This window comes from Rhinatrema bivittatum, chromosome 17, assembly GCF_901001135.1.
Source record: "Rhinatrema bivittatum chromosome 17, aRhiBiv1.1, whole genome shotgun sequence".
Lineage (NCBI taxonomy): Eukaryota > Metazoa > Chordata > Amphibia > Gymnophiona > Rhinatrematidae > Rhinatrema > Rhinatrema bivittatum.
In genome coordinates, this window is record NC_042631.1 from 40,277,446 (window position 1) to 40,301,087 (window position 23,642).

Consider the following 23,642-nt stretch of genomic DNA (forward strand, 5'->3'; position numbering starts at 1 on the left):
GGACCTATGACTGAAAAAGCTCTTTTTCTAGTAATATCTAAGCGGGCTTGTCGAGGTGATGGGATATCAAGAAGATTTTTGTCCATTGACCTTAGGTGTCTGGTAGGTTTATAAATGCGGAGGATAGTGCATAAAGTAACTGAGTTAGGGGTATGAATGAGAGAGTGTATAATGGATAGAATTTTAAACTGTATTCTGTATTTGACTGGTAACCAATGTAAAGATTGAAGTATTGGGGTGATATGATTTTTTTTTGAAGAATTTGTTAGGATACGTGCTGCTGCATTTTGGATTAATTGAAGTGAATGAAGTGTGTTTTCTGGGAGACCTATGTATAGAGAATTACAGTAATCCAGTCCGGAGAAGATGAGTGATTGAAGAATAGTCCGAAAGTCATGAAAGAAAAGTAGAGGATGTAGACGTTTTAAGAGTTGAAGTTTATAGAAAGAATTCCTAGTTAGTACAGATATATGCTGTTTTAAAGAAAGGTCTGTATTGATGGTTATGCCTAAGTTTTTTGCGGATTTTGATATGGGGATAGTTGTTCCATTGAATATAAGTTGAGAAGGGGGACCTATAGATGAATCAGTTATTGATGAGAGGTGAACTATTTCTGTTTTATTTGGATTTAATTTCAAACGGTTGTGGGAAAGCCAGGTATCGATGGTTGTGAGATATAATGATACTAAAGATAATGTATGGGACCAGGAGATGTTATATGGCACCATGAATTGTATATCGTCAGCGTAGATTTTGAATTTTATGTTTAGTGAGGCTAATATGTGACAGAGAGGTACCAGATAGATATTGAAAAGAATAGGAGATAAAGAGGAACCCTGTGGAACACCTGATGCAATGGAGTATGTATCGGAGGAATGATTATTTATAGTAACTTGTTGAATACGGTCAGTTAGAAATGAAATGAACCATTGTAATACGGTGCCTGTAATACCTATAGATTTAAGAATGGAAATAAGAATTTGGTGATCAATGGTATCAAATGCTGCTGATATATCTAAGAAAACAATAATGTGATCTGTGTAAGAGTCAAAAGCCCGAAATATAGAATCGAAAGAAGTCAGAAGAAGAGTCTCGGTGGAGTGGCCTTTACGAAATCCATGTTGGTTTGTATGTAATATGTCATTGTCTGATAAATATTCTGATAGTTGGGATAGCACTGCTGATTCAATTAATTTGGCCAGTGATGTTAATGTGGCAATGGGTCTGTAGTTACTGAGATCGAAGTCTTCCTTAGATTTGTTTTTCAAGATCGGTAATATGGAGGTTTTTTTGAGAGAAGATGGAAAAGAGCCTGATTCTAGAGATTGGTTCACTAATTGTGCTAAAAAGTTGCTAGCATGTGGGCCTAATGCTTTAAAGAAAGCACCAGAGCAGGGATTATTAGGGGAATTGGAGGGGTTTTGTTTTCTAATGATAGTTTGTATGGTTTCCTCTGTAACCAAGGTGAATTCTGTCCATGTGTAGGTGGGTTCAGAATCTTTATATGAAGGTAACCCCATGCCTTTTGTTAAGGGTAGTATCTGCTACTCTGTGCAGGTTACCCCCAGTTAACACAAGTTATCCCTTTTCTTCATTTGCATTCTATTGCCATTAGGGATCTTTTGTGTTTATCCCACACCCTTTTGAATTCCATTACCTTTCTTGTCTTCACTATCTTTATGCTCATACAGGTGCTACAATTTTCAAAGGCAGCAGTTATGCGGATAAAGTATTGTATTCCCCACATAAATGACTTTGAAAATTGTCTCCTTGCTCATTAAACTTATTACTATGCTAGCCTGCAGCAGGGGATTGGGGATGAGTGGGTGTAAGATGGGAGGAAAATATGGCACGGAATATGATCCTTGAAACTATTAGATAAGCTTTAAATGGCAATGCACAATTCTTATTTGCTAAAAGTAACTCTGCTGCAGTTATTTCTAAAGCAATGCATAATGCCACATCTACCAAATTCTTTTAGTATCATCTAAATTCATGATGCCAACATTTAAATTGTGCTCAAATGAGAGACTTGATAAATAGTTCCTAAAACTCTGTAGATGTTGCTTTTTATGAAGAAAAAAGTAGAAAAATAGATGTATTATCTATTTGAGAAATAAACATTCCTCTCACCCTCAGACGAAGGAGAGCTGGCAACTTGATAAATAATGATGGAAAGAATATGGGGCGGATTTTAAAAGGGTTACGTGCGTATATTACGCGCGTAACCCCGAAAACCCGCTCCTGCATGCGTCCAGCCTATTTTGCATAGGCCCGGTGATGCGTGCGAGCCCCGGGTTGCGTGGAACTCCTGGGGCTTGAAAAAATGGGCGGGGCGGTCCGGGGGCGTGGCCAGAGGCCTTTCCACTGCCGCTGAGCCTGGGATCGCGCACCGGCACTTGGCTGGCGCGTGCAACCTACGCCTGCCCAGAGGCAGGTGTAAATAAAAAAATAAAGGTGGGGGGATTTAGGTAGGGCTGGGGGGGGGGCGGGTTAGAAAGGGGAAGGGAGGGGAAGGTGGGGGGCGGAAGGAAAGTTCCCTCCGAGGCTGCTCCGATTTCGTAGCAGCCTTGGCGGGAACGGGGAAAGCCATCGGGGCTCCCCTAGGGCTCGGCATGCGCACGGTGCACAAGTGTGCACCCCCTTGCATGTGCCAACACCAGATTTTATAACATGTATGCGCGGCTGCGCGCACGTTATAAAATTGGGCGTAGATTTGTGCGCGCCGGGTTGTGCGCACAAATCTACGCCCGCACGTAGGTACGAATATCTGGCCCTATGCGCCTAGGGGACAGACTAGTCACATTTCACCCCTTCTTTATTTTCCTACTCCAAGTTAAGGCTTCCTTGTTATAATGTAACTGTATGCTCCGTAACTCTTGTTGATTGGTTAATTGCATATTCTGCTTAGTTCATTGTAAACCGAATTGATTTGATTTGTATCAAGAAAGTCGGTATATAAAAGCCTTAATAAATAAATAAATAAAATTTCTCTATTTCTAAACTAAATGCAAATTTTAAGACATTTATACAACTATTATTAAGGTCTGACTCCAGAACTAAATGTGTTGCATATAGTATTTTAATTAGCATTCTTGTTTCCTTATTTCCATATTGTGTAGCTGAAACTGGATCATAAATATGCCAACAAGACCTGTGGGCTTTGTGGAGACTTCAATGGCCAGAAGACTTACAATGAGTTTATTTTGAATGGTAAGAGTGAAACTGCATACCCCCTGTCGCTCTTTAGAACAGGAAAAGCAGATATTTTCAAATACACTTTGAACTTTATGGTTGGAAAAGCATGATATAAATAAATAACGATGGTAAATCAAACCAATACACTGACACCTAAAAGGGTCAGCAGACAAGAGATGGCAAATATGAAGAAAATAAGAGAGGAATGTAGTTTTGTGGTTGAGACGGTGAACAGGATGGATAAATCCTGGGATATGAGTTTTCTTCTTTCTGAGTGACCCAGAGAAAAGCCTGTTGTCATATTTTGTCTCATATTTATCCAGCTGCAATTAATCATTTCCACAGCAATATTGTTCCTTTCCTCCATCTTGTTTGAAAGTTTTCATGCATTCTGGGAGACAGAAATGGGTTGTTGTCAACCCATCAACTATATGGATCTGTCTGTGTGCACATTATCTCCTGGACTATTCATTTGGTAACCAAATTTTCAGAATAGGAGTATATCTATATAAATGCATTTTTCAATAAAACTTATGGATGTGGCCAAAAGTTGAAAAAAAAATCCCTTTTTGTATTAAACATATGGAACTGTCTGTGTATACATTTTCTTCCCAACAATTCAACTTATAATAACCAAATGTTTAGGATAGGTATCTAATCTAATCTATATGGGGGTAATATTCAAAAGCATTTACACATGCAAAATGCAGTTTTATGCACATAAATGAGCATTTTGAAAATTACTTTAGGGGTTGTGCATGTAAAACTATGCGTGGAAACAATTTAAGGCATAACTTTTACACGTAGTTGAAAGAAATGTTCCCAGGAGTGGAATTGGGGTGGGGAAACCATTTATGTGCATGGTTTAGATTTTCAAAAGTATGTGCCTAAATGTAAGCGTACACAATTACATTTGCTTCCAAGAAGGGGCCGATGCAATACCTTGCGCTGCCCACTGTACATGGTTTAACAAGCGATTGGACATATGTTTTGTGCGCACATCCATAGCTCCCAATCCAATACGGGATTGGCACATCCAAAATGCACGTCCAAATCACCACAAAGCTAACAGCACTCATCAATGGAAATTCATGTAGATGAGGCTATTAGCTAATGTCCGCGAATCAATAAATTTTCCACACAGCCAATGTGCCCTTGCAATGTGGTAAATTTTATGCCAACCAGGAGCTGGCGTAAAGGTATGCCACGCTCAAGGGGCATTGTAAAAAAACCCCCAAAATCCTGCTTTCTGTGATTCCTCTTATTAATACTGTAGCGATACTAAGTGGGAGGAACCGAATAAAGCAGTATTTATTTTTAAAAAAGCATTTGAACAAAAAATTCTGGATATCCAATACACACACAAGATACACGGTGCATGCTGTTTATCTTGTGCATGTATATGCTGGAAGCAGGAGAAAATGGACACTCGTAGATTGAAGGTCCATTTTCCCAACCCACTTGACAGCCACTTCTACTGTGCACCCAATGCCGAGGAGGCGTTAGTGATACACATTTGTCCCCAGTACCTCCTTTTTAGCATGATCACTCCTTTTAAATAGTGGATAACGCCCCCAGGAGAAGTGGCTGGGCGCGCGTTAGGAAAAAGGGCGCTCAACACTGAGTGCCTATTTCTGGGCACATTTATTGCATTGGTCTTCAAGTGTGTGTACTGCGCAGGGTTCTGCATACACTCACTAATTTTCAATGAGGATTTATATACTTTCTATGCATGAGCTGTTATTAAATTATCATAGAGAGAGAGAAACAATAGTAGAGTAATGCAGATATGTTATAAAGAGTTCTAGTAAAAATATACTTAAAAATAGCAAGAAAGGAGAATGCATGTATAGATTTAACTTAATATTTGAACAAATTCAAGCAAGAATATTTATCATACTAGAAGAAATCTTTTTATTTATATTTTATAAAAACCAATATATATGTTATGCAAACATTAAAATGTAAATTCAATGTATAAATTATATTTTATTAAATTAATTCTTTAAAAAAAACTTGGATTTTTTAATTTTTGGAAAGATTTCTTCTCCTAAACGCTTTTGGACCCTTCATAACACTCCGCGGTTAACCAATTATATAATCTTCACTTGTATATTTACTGCTCTGAGTCATTTTTAATCATCGGTCCACTGAAAACATTTTTTAAGTATAATTGAAAACAAATTTCTCTTTTTTCTTAAAAACCGTTGTAACTAAAAACCAGAGCCAGAGTCCAAAAGCGTTTAGGAGAAGAAATCTTTCCAATAATTAAAAAATCCAAGTTTTTTTTAAAGAATTAATTTAATAAAGTTAAGTTGATAGACTGAATTCACAAATATTCGATACGTCTTTTTCTCAGTATACACTATTCATTGATCGGTGTACTATTATAAATTCAACGTTGGTATTCTACTAACATTAAAATATAACCATCAAAAGTGTTTAAAATACCTTTCTTTCAAAGAAAATATAGTCCTTAAAGACTAAATCATCTTAATATTTATGATATCCATACAAATAATGTTGCCACTGTATATTTGAAAGGAACCAGTGGACAGAGAATAGATTCAATTGCTGAAACAGGTCACCCAAGATTTATGTATTTTAGGAACCAATTAGAAACCAGGAACAAGAAAGTGTGGTTCTAGAAAAAAATCGAATTTTTTCATGGTAATCAGCTTCTTCTTTATTCCTTCATTTAGAATAGACATGATGTAGACCTGAATTTCTGCTGATTGATCCCTTTGTAGAAGTGCATAAAAACTGACAATTGCTGCATGGCTTATTCATTGTAATCAATGATGTCTTGAATGTCAATTCCCCCACCTTTGCCCGCTGGTCTGAGAACTATAGATTTATTGGAACCTAAAGAACAAATCGCCTGCTTCTCTCCTAATGACAAATTTTGAGGAAGAAAAGAACACTGTCTCTCATCATCAGTATCTTTCAACACCAATTTTTCAAATGTTGTAATGAAGGGGTCAGGAGGGCCTAGAGGTATCCATAAACAAGTAGATTTTCAGAGCGCTGCATCTGCTAAAACTGGAGGATGCACGAGTGGCCAGGCATTGTGCGCTCCGAGTGCATTTCAAAAATGGCCCGGCCATATGATAAACCTTTTTCCAACAGACTATTTTCTTCTGCAGAAAGTGGATAATGATGATAGGTTGAAAACACTGCTGAAAACGAGTTATGCGTTTCTCGCATGGAAATCGTGTTCATGTTCATTGTTGTAAAGGGTACTGTGCTGATAGCTGTTCCTTCCTGCGAACAACAGGCAGGATATTCTCCTTGGTAGTCGAGAGTGATAGTTGTTGAACTGATGGAATCAAATTGCTTCTTTTATTACTGTTATGTGATGGAACTTCATCCTCCGATGAATCACTTGAGGAGGAATCAAAGGTGCAGGACTTTCTCATGGTTCTATTTTTGTCCATCCATGGGAAGACATATCCTCTCATATAATTATTTTCATTCCTGTGCAATTTTCTGATTTACTTGATTTTAAATGAGACCAAAATTTATCCATAGCATCTTGGTATGCTGCTAACTGGGATGTAAATGTATTTAATAGTAGAGTAGCTTTTAAATCATTGATCTGTATGTTGGCCTCTGATTTAAGTTCTTCAGCTGCTGAATAGGCTGTCTCTATAATAAGCAGCATTAAATCATAAGAGGATTTGATCAATATAATGCTCCATCGACCTACAAACCCCTGAATTTTATGCGTGCAGGCCTCTTAAAATTAGGGCTTAATTTTGTGATGTTTGTTTCTGGATGTAACCTGGGAACTAACCATGGTGCTGAAATTTCAGCAGCATCTCTGTACATGACATGGGGCCTAATTCAGAAAATATTTTTTCCCACCACCTAGTAGGTCCCACCCATTAAAATATTCATTCCAACTTAGGCCCCCATTTCCAAGACACCCCATAAACCCTCCAATCTTAACACCCTCTCTCTGCTTCACCATCCACTGTCCCCCACCTCTTAAAGTACCCCTCTCCAGCATCACCACCCACTAAAGCCCCACTCTCTAAAGCAACCTCCCATTCATCTTCCTAGCCCCAATGCACCCCCTCTCAGGCATTCACCTACTAAACCCCATCTCCAAATGCACTCGACAGTCATTCCACCACCCAGTAAGTCCTGTCACTCCCAGAACATCTTCCAATGCAGCCTCCTCTGCCCTACCATCCAATAAACCCCAACATAAACTCTCATTAAACCCTCTTCACTCCACTCTTGCATACCCACCACTTAGCACCCCCCCATCACCTACCTAAATTGCCACCTACCTAAATAAACCCTACCCTAAATTACCCCCAACCCCTAATACTTACAAAGATTGAAGCCTGGCTGCAGATGGCCAGATGGCCATTAAAAAAACAAAATGCAGGGTAACCTTAAATAAACCTAGATGGTAAACTCTCTAGGGACAGGGATATACCTATGGTACCTGAATGTAATCTGTTCTGAAGTGGCTGAACAGACAGAATATAAATAAAAAATTAATAAAATAAATCCTTAGATCACAGCTGTGAGTCCAATTGTAAGCACAACTGTGATTCAGGTTGTCACCTTTTTCATTTTTTTGTAAATGGACATTTTAGAAGGAAGAGACCGGGCTCAAGGTTGGTAAGTATTAGGTATTGGGGTCTTATAGGATGCCTTTTATGGGCTTAGTAGGTCAGGGACTTATTTTGAATGGGGGGGGGGGCTAAAAGAAGGGATGCACGGGGGGGGGGGTGAAGGGCCTTAGAGGTAGATTTTAAAAGTCTTGCCTGTGCAAAAATGGCCACATATGTGTTTAAGTGGGCCATGCGGGAGCTATGCAAATTTTAAATTGCCCTGAAGGGCATGCGTACATTGATGCCCAGAAAATGTAGGTAGAAAAGGGGCAGGGCATGGGCAGAGCATGGGTGTTCCAGAGGTGGGGCCTGCACTGACATATGTAACCCCTAATTTTCCTCATCTGGCAGGTGTAACACTTTGCTACAGCTCCTTGGTAGGTATGACAGTCAGAAGAGAGAGATTCGGGGTGAGTTTTTGGGAGATGGGTTGGTGTTGGGGGGAGGGGGGTCTTGTACAGACACATTCAGAGGTATCCATTGTAAAACTGACATCTCTGCTAGCTGCATTGTACAGATTAACTCCTTTTCATCACTTATAAGGTCTAAAATTCTTTAATGATATCAATTTTGCAATGGATACCTCTGAATGTGTCTGTAATATGCCCCCCCAGCCCACCAACTAATAACTCACCCCAAATCAAAGTGCCCCCATATATCGAGTATCGAGTATCAGACTGAACCTTGTAAAAATGTTTTCTCTCTCTCTCTCATATGTACAGACATATGCACATGAAGAGCATTTTATAATCTAGAGGTATATTTATTAAAATAGTGCGTGGCAAGATACTGGCGCATGTGCAGCCCTTTTAAAATCTTCCCATTAGTGAGTGAGAGTGCTGAAACTTGTGGGTGCGTTGATGGGAGGGGAAGGTTAGGGGAATGAGAGGATATCTTTGGATTCTACTTTACCCTGTCATTTTTGACACCCTATGGGGGGGGGGGGGGGGGGGGGTGTTCCTCTGAAAATGCCCCAGCTGTGAGAATAGAGTTCCATTTTTGGTACACACATTCACACCTATGTTGAAGCAGGTGCACCTATACCTGCCAAAAATATGTATAGAGCTTTCCAAAGGCAAGCCCTGTCATACTTGGCCTTCCACAGTTTTGCTTTTCCCTGTCTGCCTCTTTTTCAGATGGGTAAAAGTAAGCATGCAGTTCACAGTGAGAGGAAGGTGAGGCGATTTTTAAACATGTTTTTTTCATGCTTACCCATGAAAAGCCATTTGCAAAAATATCCTCCCCTAATGGTTCCCCATAAAACCGATCAATCTAGCCCAAAATGTTCATAATTTTTAGGAGCTGTTTTGCAATGTTTTCTTACTTGTTGAATTATACAGTGAAACCTCAGGGAGCTCTTTTTTTTTTATTTTTTTTAAACCGACTTCCTTCGTGACTTCGGCCTCTTAAACCTTTCTATACTGGTTCAGGCAGTTTGTGTTGCCATTTCAGGAAGGCTGCCAAAATGTTCCTGTCCTGAAGGGAATGGAATTATTCATTCAGAGGCAGAGTGAAGGGCACTGCACAACTACAGAAAGAGAAAACATACTGCGTTGTTTGTTTTAGGTGTTGTTCTAACTCCGATCCAGTTTGGAGGCCTGCAGAAACTGGATGGACCAGAAGAATGCGAAGATCCAACATCTTCCCCCGTAAACTGCACTGATACTGTGAGGATGCAATGCTCTGCTTTTTAGTTTTTATTTAATTCTGCATTATTATATCTCTGGAAGAGATAAAGGGAAAGAAAGGTTTTGTAACATGGAAATAAAAGAAAGAAATTCAATAAAAATGAAAAAAAAAAAGTCAAGTTATTACTATGAAAGCTGAATATGTTGCAATGCATTTTCTTACTGAACCTCAGCTGTGAGCACAATCTTTTGTTTTATTTTATCAATAGGAAAACATTTGTGAGACAGTGTTGACTGGTTCGGTGTTTTCAATCTGTAATGGACTGGTTGGCGTTGCCCCCTATATTGAGGCTTGTATCCGGGACCTGTGTCTATGTCATGAATCAGATATGAAGACTTCCTGCCTGTGCGATACCTTTGCCGAATACTCCCACCAATGTGCTCTTGCAGGAGGATATCCTGAGAATTGGAGGACACCAGATTTTTGCCGTATGTGTACTTTATGTTGGATCCTAATTGATAACTACCCTGAGCTTTCCAGGCTATCAGAACCAAATCCCAGCACTGATCAGGGATCTACAAAACAAGAATTGTACGTCCGATATTTCCTCCATTTCCCAAGAGTCTTAAGTCGGAATTATTAACTCTGAGATTTTATTATGACACTTTACAACCCACTAGTCTGAGATATGTCTTAGTTAAGGGATTTGCATTCATTTGAAACAAATGGCAAAAATGTAACAAATGAGTCCATTTTCTGTTCAGTTTACTGCTTCCAAAACAAATAGGTGCTACATCTGAAATTGCCACAAATGTTTTGTTTCTTTCATTTTTGAGTACATTGAAGTCCATATTCAGTCATTGTCCAGAGAGCAAAGATAGCCAGATAAACTTATTTGGCTAATTTTGGAGGTACATTCAATAGCGTAAACACACTATTGAATGTACCTCTAAAGTTATGTATTGAATAAAGCCGGCTATCATAAAGCTAGTCAGCTCTTTGGTCTGATTAGACTTAGGGGGTCATTTATCAAAGTGCTATATGGCATTTTCGCTCTCTCTCTCCTTAAAACCACACAAAACAGCATGTGTGAAAAACATTGCAACCACGATAAAGCCCTATCACACAGCTTTACGCAAATGAAAAAGGTGTGCAATACAGCTTCGCAAAACTGTGAGCTTGGCCACAACTCCCAGCAGCTTCTGTTGTCCTATTTATTTATTTATTTATTTATTTATTTATTTATTTATTTAATATAACTTAATGCCATGCTTCTCATCAAGGACATCAAATCAAGGCCCATCCACAAGCACCAACTCACCCATCTTTCTTAAAGAGCATTACCTCTGGGAACCTCTGGCTGGCTACTTTTTCTCCATCTCTGAACTTTTCTTGGCTGCATGAGGTACCCAACTTACCATGCACTCATTATTTTCTGGGACTTTGCTTGCTCATATTATTTTCTGAGATCTCCCTGTGACCTGAAAGTTTTTCCTTTTCACCACTGATGCCCTGTCATAACTATACTTATTACCTTACTGTGAACCAATTACACGAGTCATGGAAATACTTCTTTTAGGTTCAAAAGCAGTAGGAGATGGGTTGTTTCTAAGCACATAGTCCATATGTAATGTGTATCACATTGGAAATGGGAACAACTTAAAACAATTATGATTTCTCTCTCTTTTGTAATTTTAGCCTTGATATGTCCATTCAACATGCTGTACCAAGAATGTGGCATTCCTTGTGTGGACACTTGTTCTGATTTCTACCGTTCGCAGTTCTGTGATGCACATTGTGTTCGTGGCTGCTTCTGCCCAACAGGTATTTCCTGATATCCTAAAAACCACCACACATTCTTGTATCTGAGAGGATAGGCTAGCTGTATTTCTACAAGAGTCCTTTTCCTAAGTTTCTAGGTTAGAAAAAGTAAATCAATATATCCTGAAACTATCTAATGCATTATGAGTATAATAGCTTAGTGTGATATCCTATAGCTACAACACTGAGTAACCATGATTTGAGTGAAAAATTTCAGTATAACATCATGAAGTCTCACTCTAATTCTGCTGTACCTGTTAGTATATGAAATGAGAATGTGATAATGTAGCCTCAATAGGCACTTGCAATGACACACTGCAATATTTGCCAGTTTTCTGAGGAAAATATGTATAATTGATAGACTAACAAGTCAATGTTCGGTAAATTAGCAAGCGGCAGACTTATCTAGTAAAATTCCCCAGATAAAGTTAACTTGGAAACTTTGCTGCTCACCAACGTATTGAATATTGATTAAAAGAAATAGTGGTAGCCTGCAATCCCTCCCCACTCCCAATATCTTCAAAAGATTAGTGGTGCAAGTGAGGCCAACTTCCCCACACCCACCAATGTCATAAAAAAATTAGCAGTGCAAACAATTTCTGCCCCCCCTCTCTCCCAAATGTCTCCCAAAAATTAAAAGGTGAATTTTTAAAATATTGCACGTGTAACAATTTGCATAGGCATGCATACATTGCACGTTCTTGCGTATATGCTATTTTATATACTTCAAACATACACACGTAAATAAGGGTTCGCTAGTAAATATAAGCATTTTAAAAAGGCGTGGTCGAGGGGCTTTTCAGGGTGGGACCAACATTTACTCATGAAAGTTGCCTGAAGACATTTGGCAACTTACTTGCATATATTTATATCTGCTCATTATCTGGCATAAAGAGAAATTACTACTTAATTGATAATTTCCTATCCTCTAATGAGGGCAAGCCAATCCCAACCAGTGCGTTATATGCTTCTACCAGCAGATGGAGACAGAGTAAAAGCTGATGTCATGGATATATAGTCCTGCCCGACATCGGCCTACCAGAATTCTCTGAAAAAGTCAAACTGTGGACAAACTCATTATACTTGACAATGATTATTAATCAATTACTCATCCTTTCATTCAATAGAGAACACTGAGTGTAGACAAAATAATTAACTAATTCACTAAAATGAGGGTCTGGTTAAGACACTTACCAGTCTTCGAACAACACCATGCAATGTTTGCACCAAAACGGCAAACTAAAGGTAAAAACCAGTAGCCGAGGGTGGGTCGGGGATTGGCCTGCCCTCATTATAGGAAAAGAAATTATCAGGTAAGTAGTAATTTCTTCTTCCTCAGCATTCAGGCAGGCCAATCCCCAACAGTGGGATGTACCAAAACCACTCCCAAATAGGGTGGGAGGCTGCTCGTGGTCCAGACAATACTGCCCACGTGAACGCAGCGTCCTCCCGATTCCAAACAACTAAGCGGTAATGCAAGGACAGATGACGTCACTGCTCAGCAAGAAGACAACAATCAATCACCACTCATTATATTGCCTGAGCCCTCATAGTCTGATTTGGCAAGGGACTCTCAACCTCCATATAGAAGGCTGAGATGACTTCCTCAATCCAACGGGCTACAGTTGCCCTTGCCACTGGCTCAATCTGGTTACTACCACCATGGAGCATAAACAGGCAAACACACTTCTGGCCAGACTTAGTAACCTCTAAGTATTGCAACCAATGTTACTTGACTCCAAAATGACTTTTGACCAAAGAAGGCATAGTCCGAAGCTTTACCACTCTGGGAGTCTGCATAGAAAAGGCTCACGAAGAACAAACCTGCAGCTCAGAAAACTCGATGTACAGAACAGATTGCCACTAGGAAAAAGACTGTCTGCAAGTTAAGCAATCGCAATGAGACCACACAGCAACCAAAAAGTTGGACCTACAAGAAATGAGGGCCCAGATTAAGATTCTGCTGAGGAATTGAAAGACACAAGGGCGGAAAAAGATGCCTAAGTCCCTTCAAACACAGGGCTACATCCGGACGGATAGACAAAGGCCCAACAAAGACTCGCCTCCATAACTGCCACTTGAATCAATAAGGTATTCATTGTCAAAGCATTATGCAATCCGTCCTCTAAAAATGTCAAAATTAATGGAATCTTCACTTCTGCACATCCAGTATGTATTTATTTATTTATTTAAAAATGTTTGTATACCGCTTTTACAAACTATGTTTAATCAAAACAGTTTGCATAAAGCATTTCTAGAATAGGTTTGAAAATAATCCTCACAGAAACCTGTTCTGAACTAATTCAAGAAAAAAAAAAAACACATTAGAACAATGAAGCTCATAATACCCTGTACATTGTGGCTTGATTCTGTTGAGATGGACTCTCTTCCTAGACCTGACTAAATTCAAGGAAATTTTTTAGAGCACTAGGGAATTGTTGGGCATTCTGTAAACATACAAAGTTCTTTATTTATTTATTTAAAACATTTTGTATACTGCAAATTGGACATTGGATATTTAGTTGTAAACCGTCTAAGCGGTTTACAACTAAAACATAAATACTTAAAAGTAATTTAAAAAAACAGCATACCTCTTAAAATTACATTTTTTAACGCTAAAACATAGCAGTTAGATTTCGTAATGGTTACATGGGAGATAATTATTGATATGATAAAAGATAATCAGGTGATTTTATATTTTACAGTGAAAAGATATTTTTAAAGCTTTCTTAAATTCTTTGGTGATTGCCATTAAACGAATTGCCTCAGGAAGTGCATTCCAGAGGGTTGGTCCAGCAATTGAAAAAGCATGTTTTGCATGTCAGTTCCAAATGTGCTAATTTTACTGATGGGATTTCCAAAATACCTTTATCCATTGAACGTAAATGCCTAGCTGGTTTGTAAATTCTTAAAAGTGTACAAAGCCATACAGAATTAGAGTTATGTAATAAATTATGTATAATTGTAAGAATGTTATAAGTAATACGCTAGGATATTGGCAACCAATGTAATTGTTGTAATACTGGGGTGATGTGATCTCTGCGTGAAATATTGTATAGTACTCGAGCGGTAGCATTTTGAACAAGTTGTAGCGGGTGTGTAGTTGAAGTCAGTAAACCTAAATACAGAGCATTGCAATAATCTAGACTTGTCAAAATTAAAGACTGGGTCACAGAACGGAAATCAGATGGTTTCAATTTTTTTAACATATGGAGCTTAAAAAATGATTTTTATTTTTTTTTTACTAAAGCTGATATATTATTTGTCATAGAGAGTCTGGCATCTATGATAATGCCTACGTTTTTTGCATGTGATTATATAGCTATGTCTTGTCCTTCAAAATTGAATATGGCAGGAGGTTGAAATATAGAATCAGGTACTACTGATAGAAATATTAATTCTGGTTTTTTTGGTGTTCAATTTTAATCTATTGTGAGAGACATTTTTTTTCCAAGTGTCAGTAAAAGGGACAATGAATTGAATGTCATCTGCGTATACTTTGCAAGCACACCTGACACATTTGTTACAGTAAATCAACATGGATCCAGATTATCACTTTTGTAAAGTGCTGTTTTTTCCTCTTTTTAAATGTTTTCAGGAACTGTATACGATGACATCAGCAACTCTGGTTGTGTGCCCCAGAATCAATGTCCCTGTACTTACAGTGGCCAAGTCTATGCACCAGAGACAACTTATGCTACGTCATGCCAGAACTGGTAACTGAATGAGCTTGATAAATATTTTATGCTATCCTACTGTAATTCATTAATGCTACATAGAGCTTGTTTTATACCCTGGGGATTACTGCCTTTTAGCTGCTAAAAGTAATGTCAACAATCGATGCTCCACAGGCACACATCCCAGCAGAGCACCTCAATTAACAATATGATACAGAACTTTGGGGAAATCAAAATAGAAACATATGAGTCAGATGTACTAAACATTTTGCCCATAGACACAAAGTGGGTAATTTTAAAAAGGATTTACGTGTTTAAAACTGGGTTTTACACATGTAAATGCACTTTGCCCGTGTAAGTGGGCTTTTGAAAATTGCTACAATATATGCCATTGAATTGTCCATAGGATAGTTGCATAAAGATGTAAGCATGTATACCCTCGATCAAAGATGGGATGATGAGATATGATAGAGACATTTAGATACCTCAAGGTGTCAATGCACAGGAGGTGGACCTCTTTCAATGGAAAGGAGGCCCTAGAATGAGGGATCATGGGATGAAGGTGAAAGAGGGTAGGCTCAGGAGTAAGGTAAGGAAATATTTCTTATAATAGAATCTAAACCAAAAGTGATAAAAAATTATAATTCTAAAATGCGAATAAATCTATCACTGTTACTTTTATATTGATACCAGAACAAAATCATGGTAATATATAAACTATCATATAAAGAACTTTATATCCTTGTAGCTAAAACCACATAATAAAGATGCGGTTTATAATCATAGGTATACAAGTAATTTTATAATTAATTTTGTATTATTTTTTTAGTTGTTCTGTTGTATGTTTAGCATTGTGTTCAAGCAAAACCATGTCTTCATATTTATTATTTTATTTATTTACAAATTTTTTTATACCACCTATAACAGAAAAACTGTGTTAAGCAATAATAGTTAAACAAGCAAACAATACATCATATTAAAATTAAAACAATACGAAAACAATGCAACAACATAAAAATGACTAATAAAACTTCAAGGAAAAGCCAAACCAACATAATGCATTTTCAACTTTTTTCTAAAAGATTTATAATCAGAGAGAGTTCTCAACTCTAAGGGCAACTCATTCCACAACATAGGGCTGGAGTCAGTAAATGCTCTAGACGAATGGTCTGCAAGTGATAAATTTTAACAGTGGGAATAAGAAGTAGGCCCTGATCTGCCAACCATAGGGACAGCATTGGAACATACCTTATGATATTTTTAACCAAAGAAGCAGGACAAAAGAATAAAGAAATTTATGTATAAGAGTCATAAGTTTAAACTGAATCCTGTATTTGATAGGAAGCCAATGAATTTGACGCAAAGAAGGAGAAATGTGTTCTCTAATTGAGCAAGAAGTAATTAGATGGGCAGCTGGGTTCTGCAATAATTGAAGAGAATCAATAATTCGAAAATAATCAATAATTCAGCAATCCAGCATAAAGCAAATAGCAGTAATTTAATATATTCAAAATGAATGCTTGAACCACAGTTCTAAAGTATCTGTGAAGTCTTCATATTGCTCTTATTATTGCAAATAAAGACTTAATTCTACAGTGTTTCCTATTTAATGCCTCAATTTGACTTTATAACCACTAAGCAAAAAGCCCCAAAGTCCCAGTACTCATCTTATTTGTGGAAACTTTATTCACCATGTAGTGCGCGCACATGGATGTGGATATTTTATAACATGTGTGCGTTAGCGCGCACATGTTATGAAATGTGATTCCCATGTGCACCAGATTTTAATGTCTGCGCACGCAGGTGCAGGCGGGTGGCCTCTTCCGTGTGCAGGGGAGGGGATTTTAAAAGAATCACGTGGCGTCGTGATTGGACCTTTGCCCAGTTCCCTATCCCTAACCTTATTCTTCCTCTCTCTTCCTCTACCCCTAAACATACCCTAACTATCCCCAATTTATTCTGTTTATACTTACTGCTCCTCTGAAGCAGAAGTAAACTCCGTGCGCCAGCATCTAATGAGGCTGTCCGGGCCTGTCCGCACCCCTCCCCATCCGGACCCTGACCCCCCGGCCCACCCCTTTCTTTAGGCCCAGCACTTCTGTGAGTATCGGAGTTAGGCGCATGGCGGGGCCCTTTCTAAAATGCGCTCGGCACACGCAGGGCCCGGCCACATGCGTAACCTCTGGTATTTGCGCGCGAGTGTCTTTTAAAATCGACTTGATAGTATCATTGCTTAATGGATTTTGTTGATAGTATCATTGCTTAATGGATTTTTGTTGAATAAAGTAATGAGATTGCTGTGTTAGTTCCTTAGTTACGTAGAAACAGAGATAAATGGCAATTGCATATTGCCCTTTACTTCATGCTCCAGATTGTTCTCTACCTTTTGCATTAGCCACTATCTCTCTGCTCTTTGTCTCTAGTACCTGCTTTGGAGGCCAGTGGAACTGCAAGGAACTTGCATGCTTTGGATTTTGCTCTGTAGAAGGAGGTTCTCATTTTACTACTTTTGACGAGGTTCATTATAACTTCAATGGAGACTGTGTCTATGTCCTGGCAAAGGTAAACACTATTGGGACTCCTTCCAGATTTTCACAAAACAGTTTTCACATCAGAAATGTATTCCATGATTCTTTTAGGCGAAAGTCATTTCTGGATAGATATGACAGTAATTACATTGATGCTTCCACACTAGACAAGTTCTACAGTACATTGGTCAAAGAACAAAGGTTTGCACCTAGAAACTAATGTTCTATTCTGTTGTTCATCCTTCACGATGACCTTGGGCAAGTCATTTAATATCCTTGTGCTCAAATGTAGGCTGTCACTTATTTGTGGATGCTAAACTTTCATACAGTGAATTATCTTGCATTGTAAAAGAGTGGGGGCAGCAAAAAAGCCAAAGGCGACAAGAAAAAAACTATTCAAATATCAGAACCCATCAGAGCAGTCTCCAAATGACTTCTGCATCATTGAATCTCTCACTCCTTCTGAAAGTAAAAAGGAGTGAGAGATTTTGAAGCTATTTGGAGACTTCTCTGATGAGTACTAATATCTATGTCTAGCGTGGAAGCATGACTGGAACAGAAGACCTCTGGTAGGGTTATCTGGTGCAGTTTGAGGCTTGCTACCATTTGTGTGCAGTTTATATTGCTCGGAGTTGCATAGGTATCTGGACTGTGGCTGGGTACTCTTCTCACTATTTGGTTTGCATGTTACCAAATCCATAAAATCATGCAATCAGAAACTGTTTCAACTGTTGGGCTCAGTTGCATACACTAGGACCTTGGTGAGAATCCTTTAAGTACAGCTACTTAAATCCAATTCCATAACCTGGAAGAGTGTCCGGTTAGACTTCAGGATTGCATACTCTCTTTGATCTCTTAACTATTTCTACGAACAAGATTTCCATCTCTCCTGGATGTTAAATGATGCTTATATTAGGAGCCCGCCCAACAAGTGGATAATTTAATAAACCTTTTTGTGTTAGGTTTGTTAATTCAAGTCAGGTTTGTTGTGTTTGCTCTTAGGTTAATGTTTATTTTTTGTTTTCTGTGTTACATGTAAGAGTTGCTATTGAATCAGCCCCTGATGGAGTCATTTTGGAAAAACATGGCCATGTTGATTTTCTTTTAGAGATCTGGGTTTGTTTTTATCAATTATTATTTATTATGGGGCTGATATTCAGCCATGGAGTGGTTAGTTTAGTTAGCTGGATATAGCTATCCAGCAAACTTAACGGATATATTCAGTGAAATGGCAGGCTGAATGTACCCAGCTATCTTAAAATTATGTATATATATATCTTAAAGTTAAGTATATCCAGTGTGACTAGAGTTAGCTGCATAAGTTATGTGCCTAATGGAGAAATTACTTCACGGAGTAACATGACTGGGGAGGTGGGGGTGCTGGCACAAGGCAGAAGTTGTCTAGGGCGCCTACTACCCTTGCACCAGCCCTGATAATTTTGTTTACCTTAGTGTAGACAGATGGACTCAAAACCAGTAGATTTATGCTCCCCTGCCAGCAGATGGAGACGGAGCAAGCTGACATTACCGTATGTATAATTTTTCAGTGACCCCAGACTGCCAGTATCCTCTGCAAAAGTAACTGTGGACAGACTAGTAAAAAACTTGATTAAAAACCGATAACCAGAACTGTACTCAACCAACCATAAGCACTGCTCACACATAAGATTCTATGTACCCCATGTTAGGGACAGGATGAGCACTTACCAGTAATCCCTTGGGACACAGTCCCACAGAAGGACTATTGACATACTCATGCGGTAGCCGAGGGCAGAAAGCTGAGTCCATCTGTCTAAACTAAGAAAAACGAAATTATTAGGTAAATAATTTATCCATTTCCTAGCGTGTAGACAGATGGACTCAGAACCAGTGGAATGTACCAAAGCTACTCCCGAACAGGGTGGGAGGTTGCCTGCAGTGCAAAGGCTGCATTCTCCTGGACCTGCACATCCAGATGATAAAACCTGGAAAAAGGGTGTAAGGAGGACCATGTCGCAGCTCAGCAGAAATCGATGGGAGATAACAGACTAAACTCCGCCCATGACACTGCCTGAGCTCTAGTGGAATGAGCCCTAATCTGAGTAGGCAGCGGCTTTCCAGCATCCACATATGCGGCTGTGACCACGTCCTTAATCCAATAAGCTATGGTAGCCCGCGAAGCCAGAGCGTCCTGCTTACTTCTATCATGGAGAACAAACAGGCGATCTGTCATTTGATAAAACTCGGAGACCTCCAGATACCACAGGACAAGACACTTAACATCCAAGGAGGGCAAAAGGTGAAACTCCTCCACATCCTTGACCTTATCCAGAGATGGCAAGGAGATGGACTGATTCAAATAAAATTCGAAGACTACCTTGGGCAAGAAGGATGGAACAGTTTGCAGCTGTAACGCCCCCGGAATCACCCGAAGGAATGGCTTCTGGCAAGAGAAGGCCTGCAACTCAGAAATCAATCACGCAGAACATATAGCCAGTAGGAACACAGTCTTCAAGGTCAACAACTGTAAGGAAAGGCTACGCAGTGGTCGGAACATAGGTCCCGCCAAAAAGTCCAGCATTAAATTAAGACTCCGCAATGGAACCGGTAACCTCAAAGGAGGCCTAAGGTGAACATAATGTAAGAATATAAGAATATAAGAAATGCAATACTGGGTCAGACTAAGGGTCCATCAACCCCTGCATCCTGTTTCCAACAGTGGCCAATCCAAGTCACAAGTACCTGGCAAGTACCCAAACATTAAACAAATCACAAGCTACTAATTAATTAATAGCAGTTTATGGATTTATCCTCAAGGAACTTATCCAAACCTTTTTTAAACCTAGTTACACTAACTGCTGTAACCACATCCTCAGGCAATGAATTCCAGAGCTTAATTATGTGCTGAGTGAAAAAGCATTTTCTTCGATTTGTTTTAAATGAGCTACTTGCTAACTTTATTGAGTGCCCCCTGGTCCTTCTATTATCTGAGAGAGTAAATAGCCGATTTACATTAACTTGTTCAAGTCCTTTCATGATTTTGTAGACTTCTATCATATCCCCCCTCAGTTATCTCTTCTCTAAACTGAACAGTCCTAACTTCTTTAGCCTTTCCTCATAGGGCTCCTTATCATTTTGGTCACCCTTCTCTGCACTTTTTTTTTCCCCCCAAATATTTTAGACAGAATGATACAGCCATGTTAACAAAAGCATCAGTTATACAACAGTTGCTGAATTACAGAAGAAAAACATACAGAGTCAACACAAAACCTCTATCAACAATATCGGCTATACCTTCTGGCACAGTATTTTACTTTTTCTCCCACTAAGTATGACACCAATATAGCCCTAGTTGTAACCCACCCCTCCCCACCCCCTGCTGCAGTGCTCATACCATCTGAATAAAATCATGTATACAGAACACTCATAAAGGATCCTATTAATAAATATCATGTCTGTAAGAGGAAGCTATATGCATTTACCAGCACACTAGTTATAGAAAAGATGCACTTGGAATAATATCCTCACTCCTCTAAGTGGCCACTCCATGAAGAGGAAACAACTTCTGTGTAGCTTCTGGTAAAGTGACGTAAAAAACCTGCCATATGTCTCGAAAGAGACTTTTCTTTTTATTAGTTGCATTGATATATATAGAGCCATATTCCATCTGGAATAAATGAGACATTTGCGCTTTACACAGGGAGCTCTCAGGGGGTATGAATTCTACCCATTTTAATAGAATACACTTTTTAATAATTAAACAGGTTTTGGAGAAAAATAATGGGTTGTCATGATTCAGCGAGGATTCTCCAGTATCAATATTTAACAAACAAAAAGCTTGGGACCACTGAATCTGCTCAGAAAACATATTGGACACTATTAATCGAATTTATTCCCAGAAGGTCTGAATTAAAAAACAATCCCACAACGCATGTATGAGAGTAGCTGGGCCCCTCTTGCATTTCAGGCATAAATTTGCAGAGGTCAGTCCCATGTAAAACGCAGCCTGCGGTGTGTAAACCACTCTATGAAATATTATCCGCTCTTGCATTTCCCTCAACGAGACATTATTTGTAATTTTGAAAATGGACACGTAACCATCTTGTAACATAATATCATCTAGGACCTCTGGGATGTCAGTTTGCCACTTATGAGTTAAGCTGTGAATAGTTGAATAAGTGGTTATATTTTGGCAATACTTATACAATAAGGATAATGACCCTTGTTTCACCTGGTATAATTTAAAGAGAAAAAGAAAAGCAGGGGTATCAAGTGGTCCCTCTACCTCTTTCAATGACTGGTGCTTCTCTGCACTTTTTCCAGTGCAGATATATCCTTTTTGAGATGCGGTGACCAGAATTCCACACAGTATTCAAGGTACGGTCTCACCATGGAGCGATACAGAGGCATTATGACATCCTACATTTTATTTTCCATTCCCTTCCTAATAATTCCTAACATTCTGTTTGCTTTTTTTGACTGCCACAGCACACTAGGCTGACGATTTCAATGTATTATCCACTATGACGCCTAGATCTCTTTCCTGGGTGGTAACTCCTAAGATGGAACCTAACATTGTTTAACTAGAGCAAGGTTTATTTTTCCCTATATGCATCACTTTGCACTTGTCCATATTAAATTTCATCTGCCATTTGGAAGCCCAGTCTTCCAGTCTCTTAAGATCCTCCTGAAATTCATCATAATCCGCTTGAGATTTAACTATGCTGCATAATTTTGTGTCATCCGCAGATTTGATCACCTCACTCATTGTACCCCTTTCCAGATCATTTATAAATATATTAAAAAGCACCGGTCCAAGTACAGATCCCAGAGGCACTCCATTGTTTATCTTTTTACACTGTGAAAACTGATCATTTAATCCTACTCTCCATATTATGTCTTTCAACCAACTTGCAATCCTCAAAAGGACCGCCTCCAATCCCATGACTTTTTAGTTTTCTTAGAAGCCTCTCATGCGGGACTTTGTCAAAAGCGTTCTGAAAATCCAAATACACCACATCTACTGATACACCTTTATCCACATGTTTATTCACCCCTTTAAAAAAAAGTAGATCTGTGAGGCAAGACTTCCCATAGGTAAATCGATGTTGGCTGTCTCCCATCAAACCATGTCTATCTAAATGTTTTGTGATTTTATTCTTTATAACAGTTTCCACCATTTTTCCCAGCACTGAACTCAGGCTCACTGGTCTATAGTTTCCCAGATCATCCCTGGATCCCTTTTTAAAAATTGGGGTTACATTGGCCATCTTCCAATCTGTAGGTACAATGGATGATTTTAATGATAGGTTACAAATTTTTACTAATAGTTCTGAAATTTCATTTTTTAGTTCCTTCAGAACCCTGGGGTGTATACCAGGTGATTTACTGCTCTTCAGTTTGTCAATCAAGCCTACTACATCTTCCAGGTTCACCGTGATTTCATTCAGTTGATCTGAATTATCACCCATGAAAACCTTTTCCGGAACGGTATCCCTCCAACATCCTCTTCTGCACCCAGTTACTGGACCAAGGAACACCTCTGAGTGACCACGGAAATCGCCTCAGGAATTCTCAAATAGGGAAGGGACCTTTAGGTATCACCGCAGGATAGTGGGGTTTCTTTTTCTGAATTTAGAATTTCAAATTTCTCCTTTCAAAAGGCTTAAAGCAATCTTCATAGTGAGATGCAAGTCCATCATCTGCTGGAGACGGGGAATACTGACAGGCTGGAATCACTGCAGGGTTATATATACTGTGATGTCAGCTTGCTCCATCTTCATCTGCTGGCAGGGGATCATAAGCCCACTGGTTCTGAGTCCATCTGTCTATACGCTAGGAAACTGAATATTAGAGTTATCCGTATAACTTATGCAGCTAACTCCATTTCTCCCCAAAACTCCTCCCACCCACCCCTGGAATGCCGCCAACCTATGCGGCTAAATTCTATCCTCATAACTCATTGTGCAGCTAGAATTTAGCCACATATGACTTTTAATATTGCTGGTTAGCCATTTAGATGAATAACTTTTCAGTTATCCACCTAAATGGCTTTTGATTATCGCCCTCTATGTATATTATTATTCTCCTTTATTGTATTTTACTACCGCTAATACATTGTCATGTTTTTTAAAGTTCTTTTAAGAGTTCATCTCTTTGGCTTTTTCACTGCCACCATT

At 38.9% G+C, this 23,642-nt stretch overlaps 1 protein-coding gene across 20 annotated transcripts in view; it reads left to right on the top strand.

Annotated features, from left to right (window-relative positions):
• LOC115079098 (mucin-2-like) overlaps window positions 1–23,642 on the top strand; it is a 221,251-nt gene that overhangs the window by 23,109 nt on the left and 174,500 nt on the right. For all 20 annotated transcript variants that reach the window (XM_029582159.1, XM_029582171.1, XM_029582164.1 and 17 more), the window contains exons 5-10: window positions 3,123–3,213; window positions 9,396–9,496; window positions 9,727–9,946; window positions 11,157–11,282; window positions 14,878–14,995; window positions 17,380–17,518. In XM_029582159.1, coding sequence (XP_029438019.1) covers window positions 3,123–3,213; window positions 9,396–9,496; window positions 9,727–9,946; window positions 11,157–11,282; window positions 14,878–14,995; window positions 17,380–17,518 — 795 coding nt within the window. The remainder of the gene's footprint in view (window positions 1–3,122; window positions 3,214–9,395; window positions 9,497–9,726; window positions 9,947–11,156; window positions 11,283–14,877; window positions 14,996–17,379; window positions 17,519–23,642) is intronic.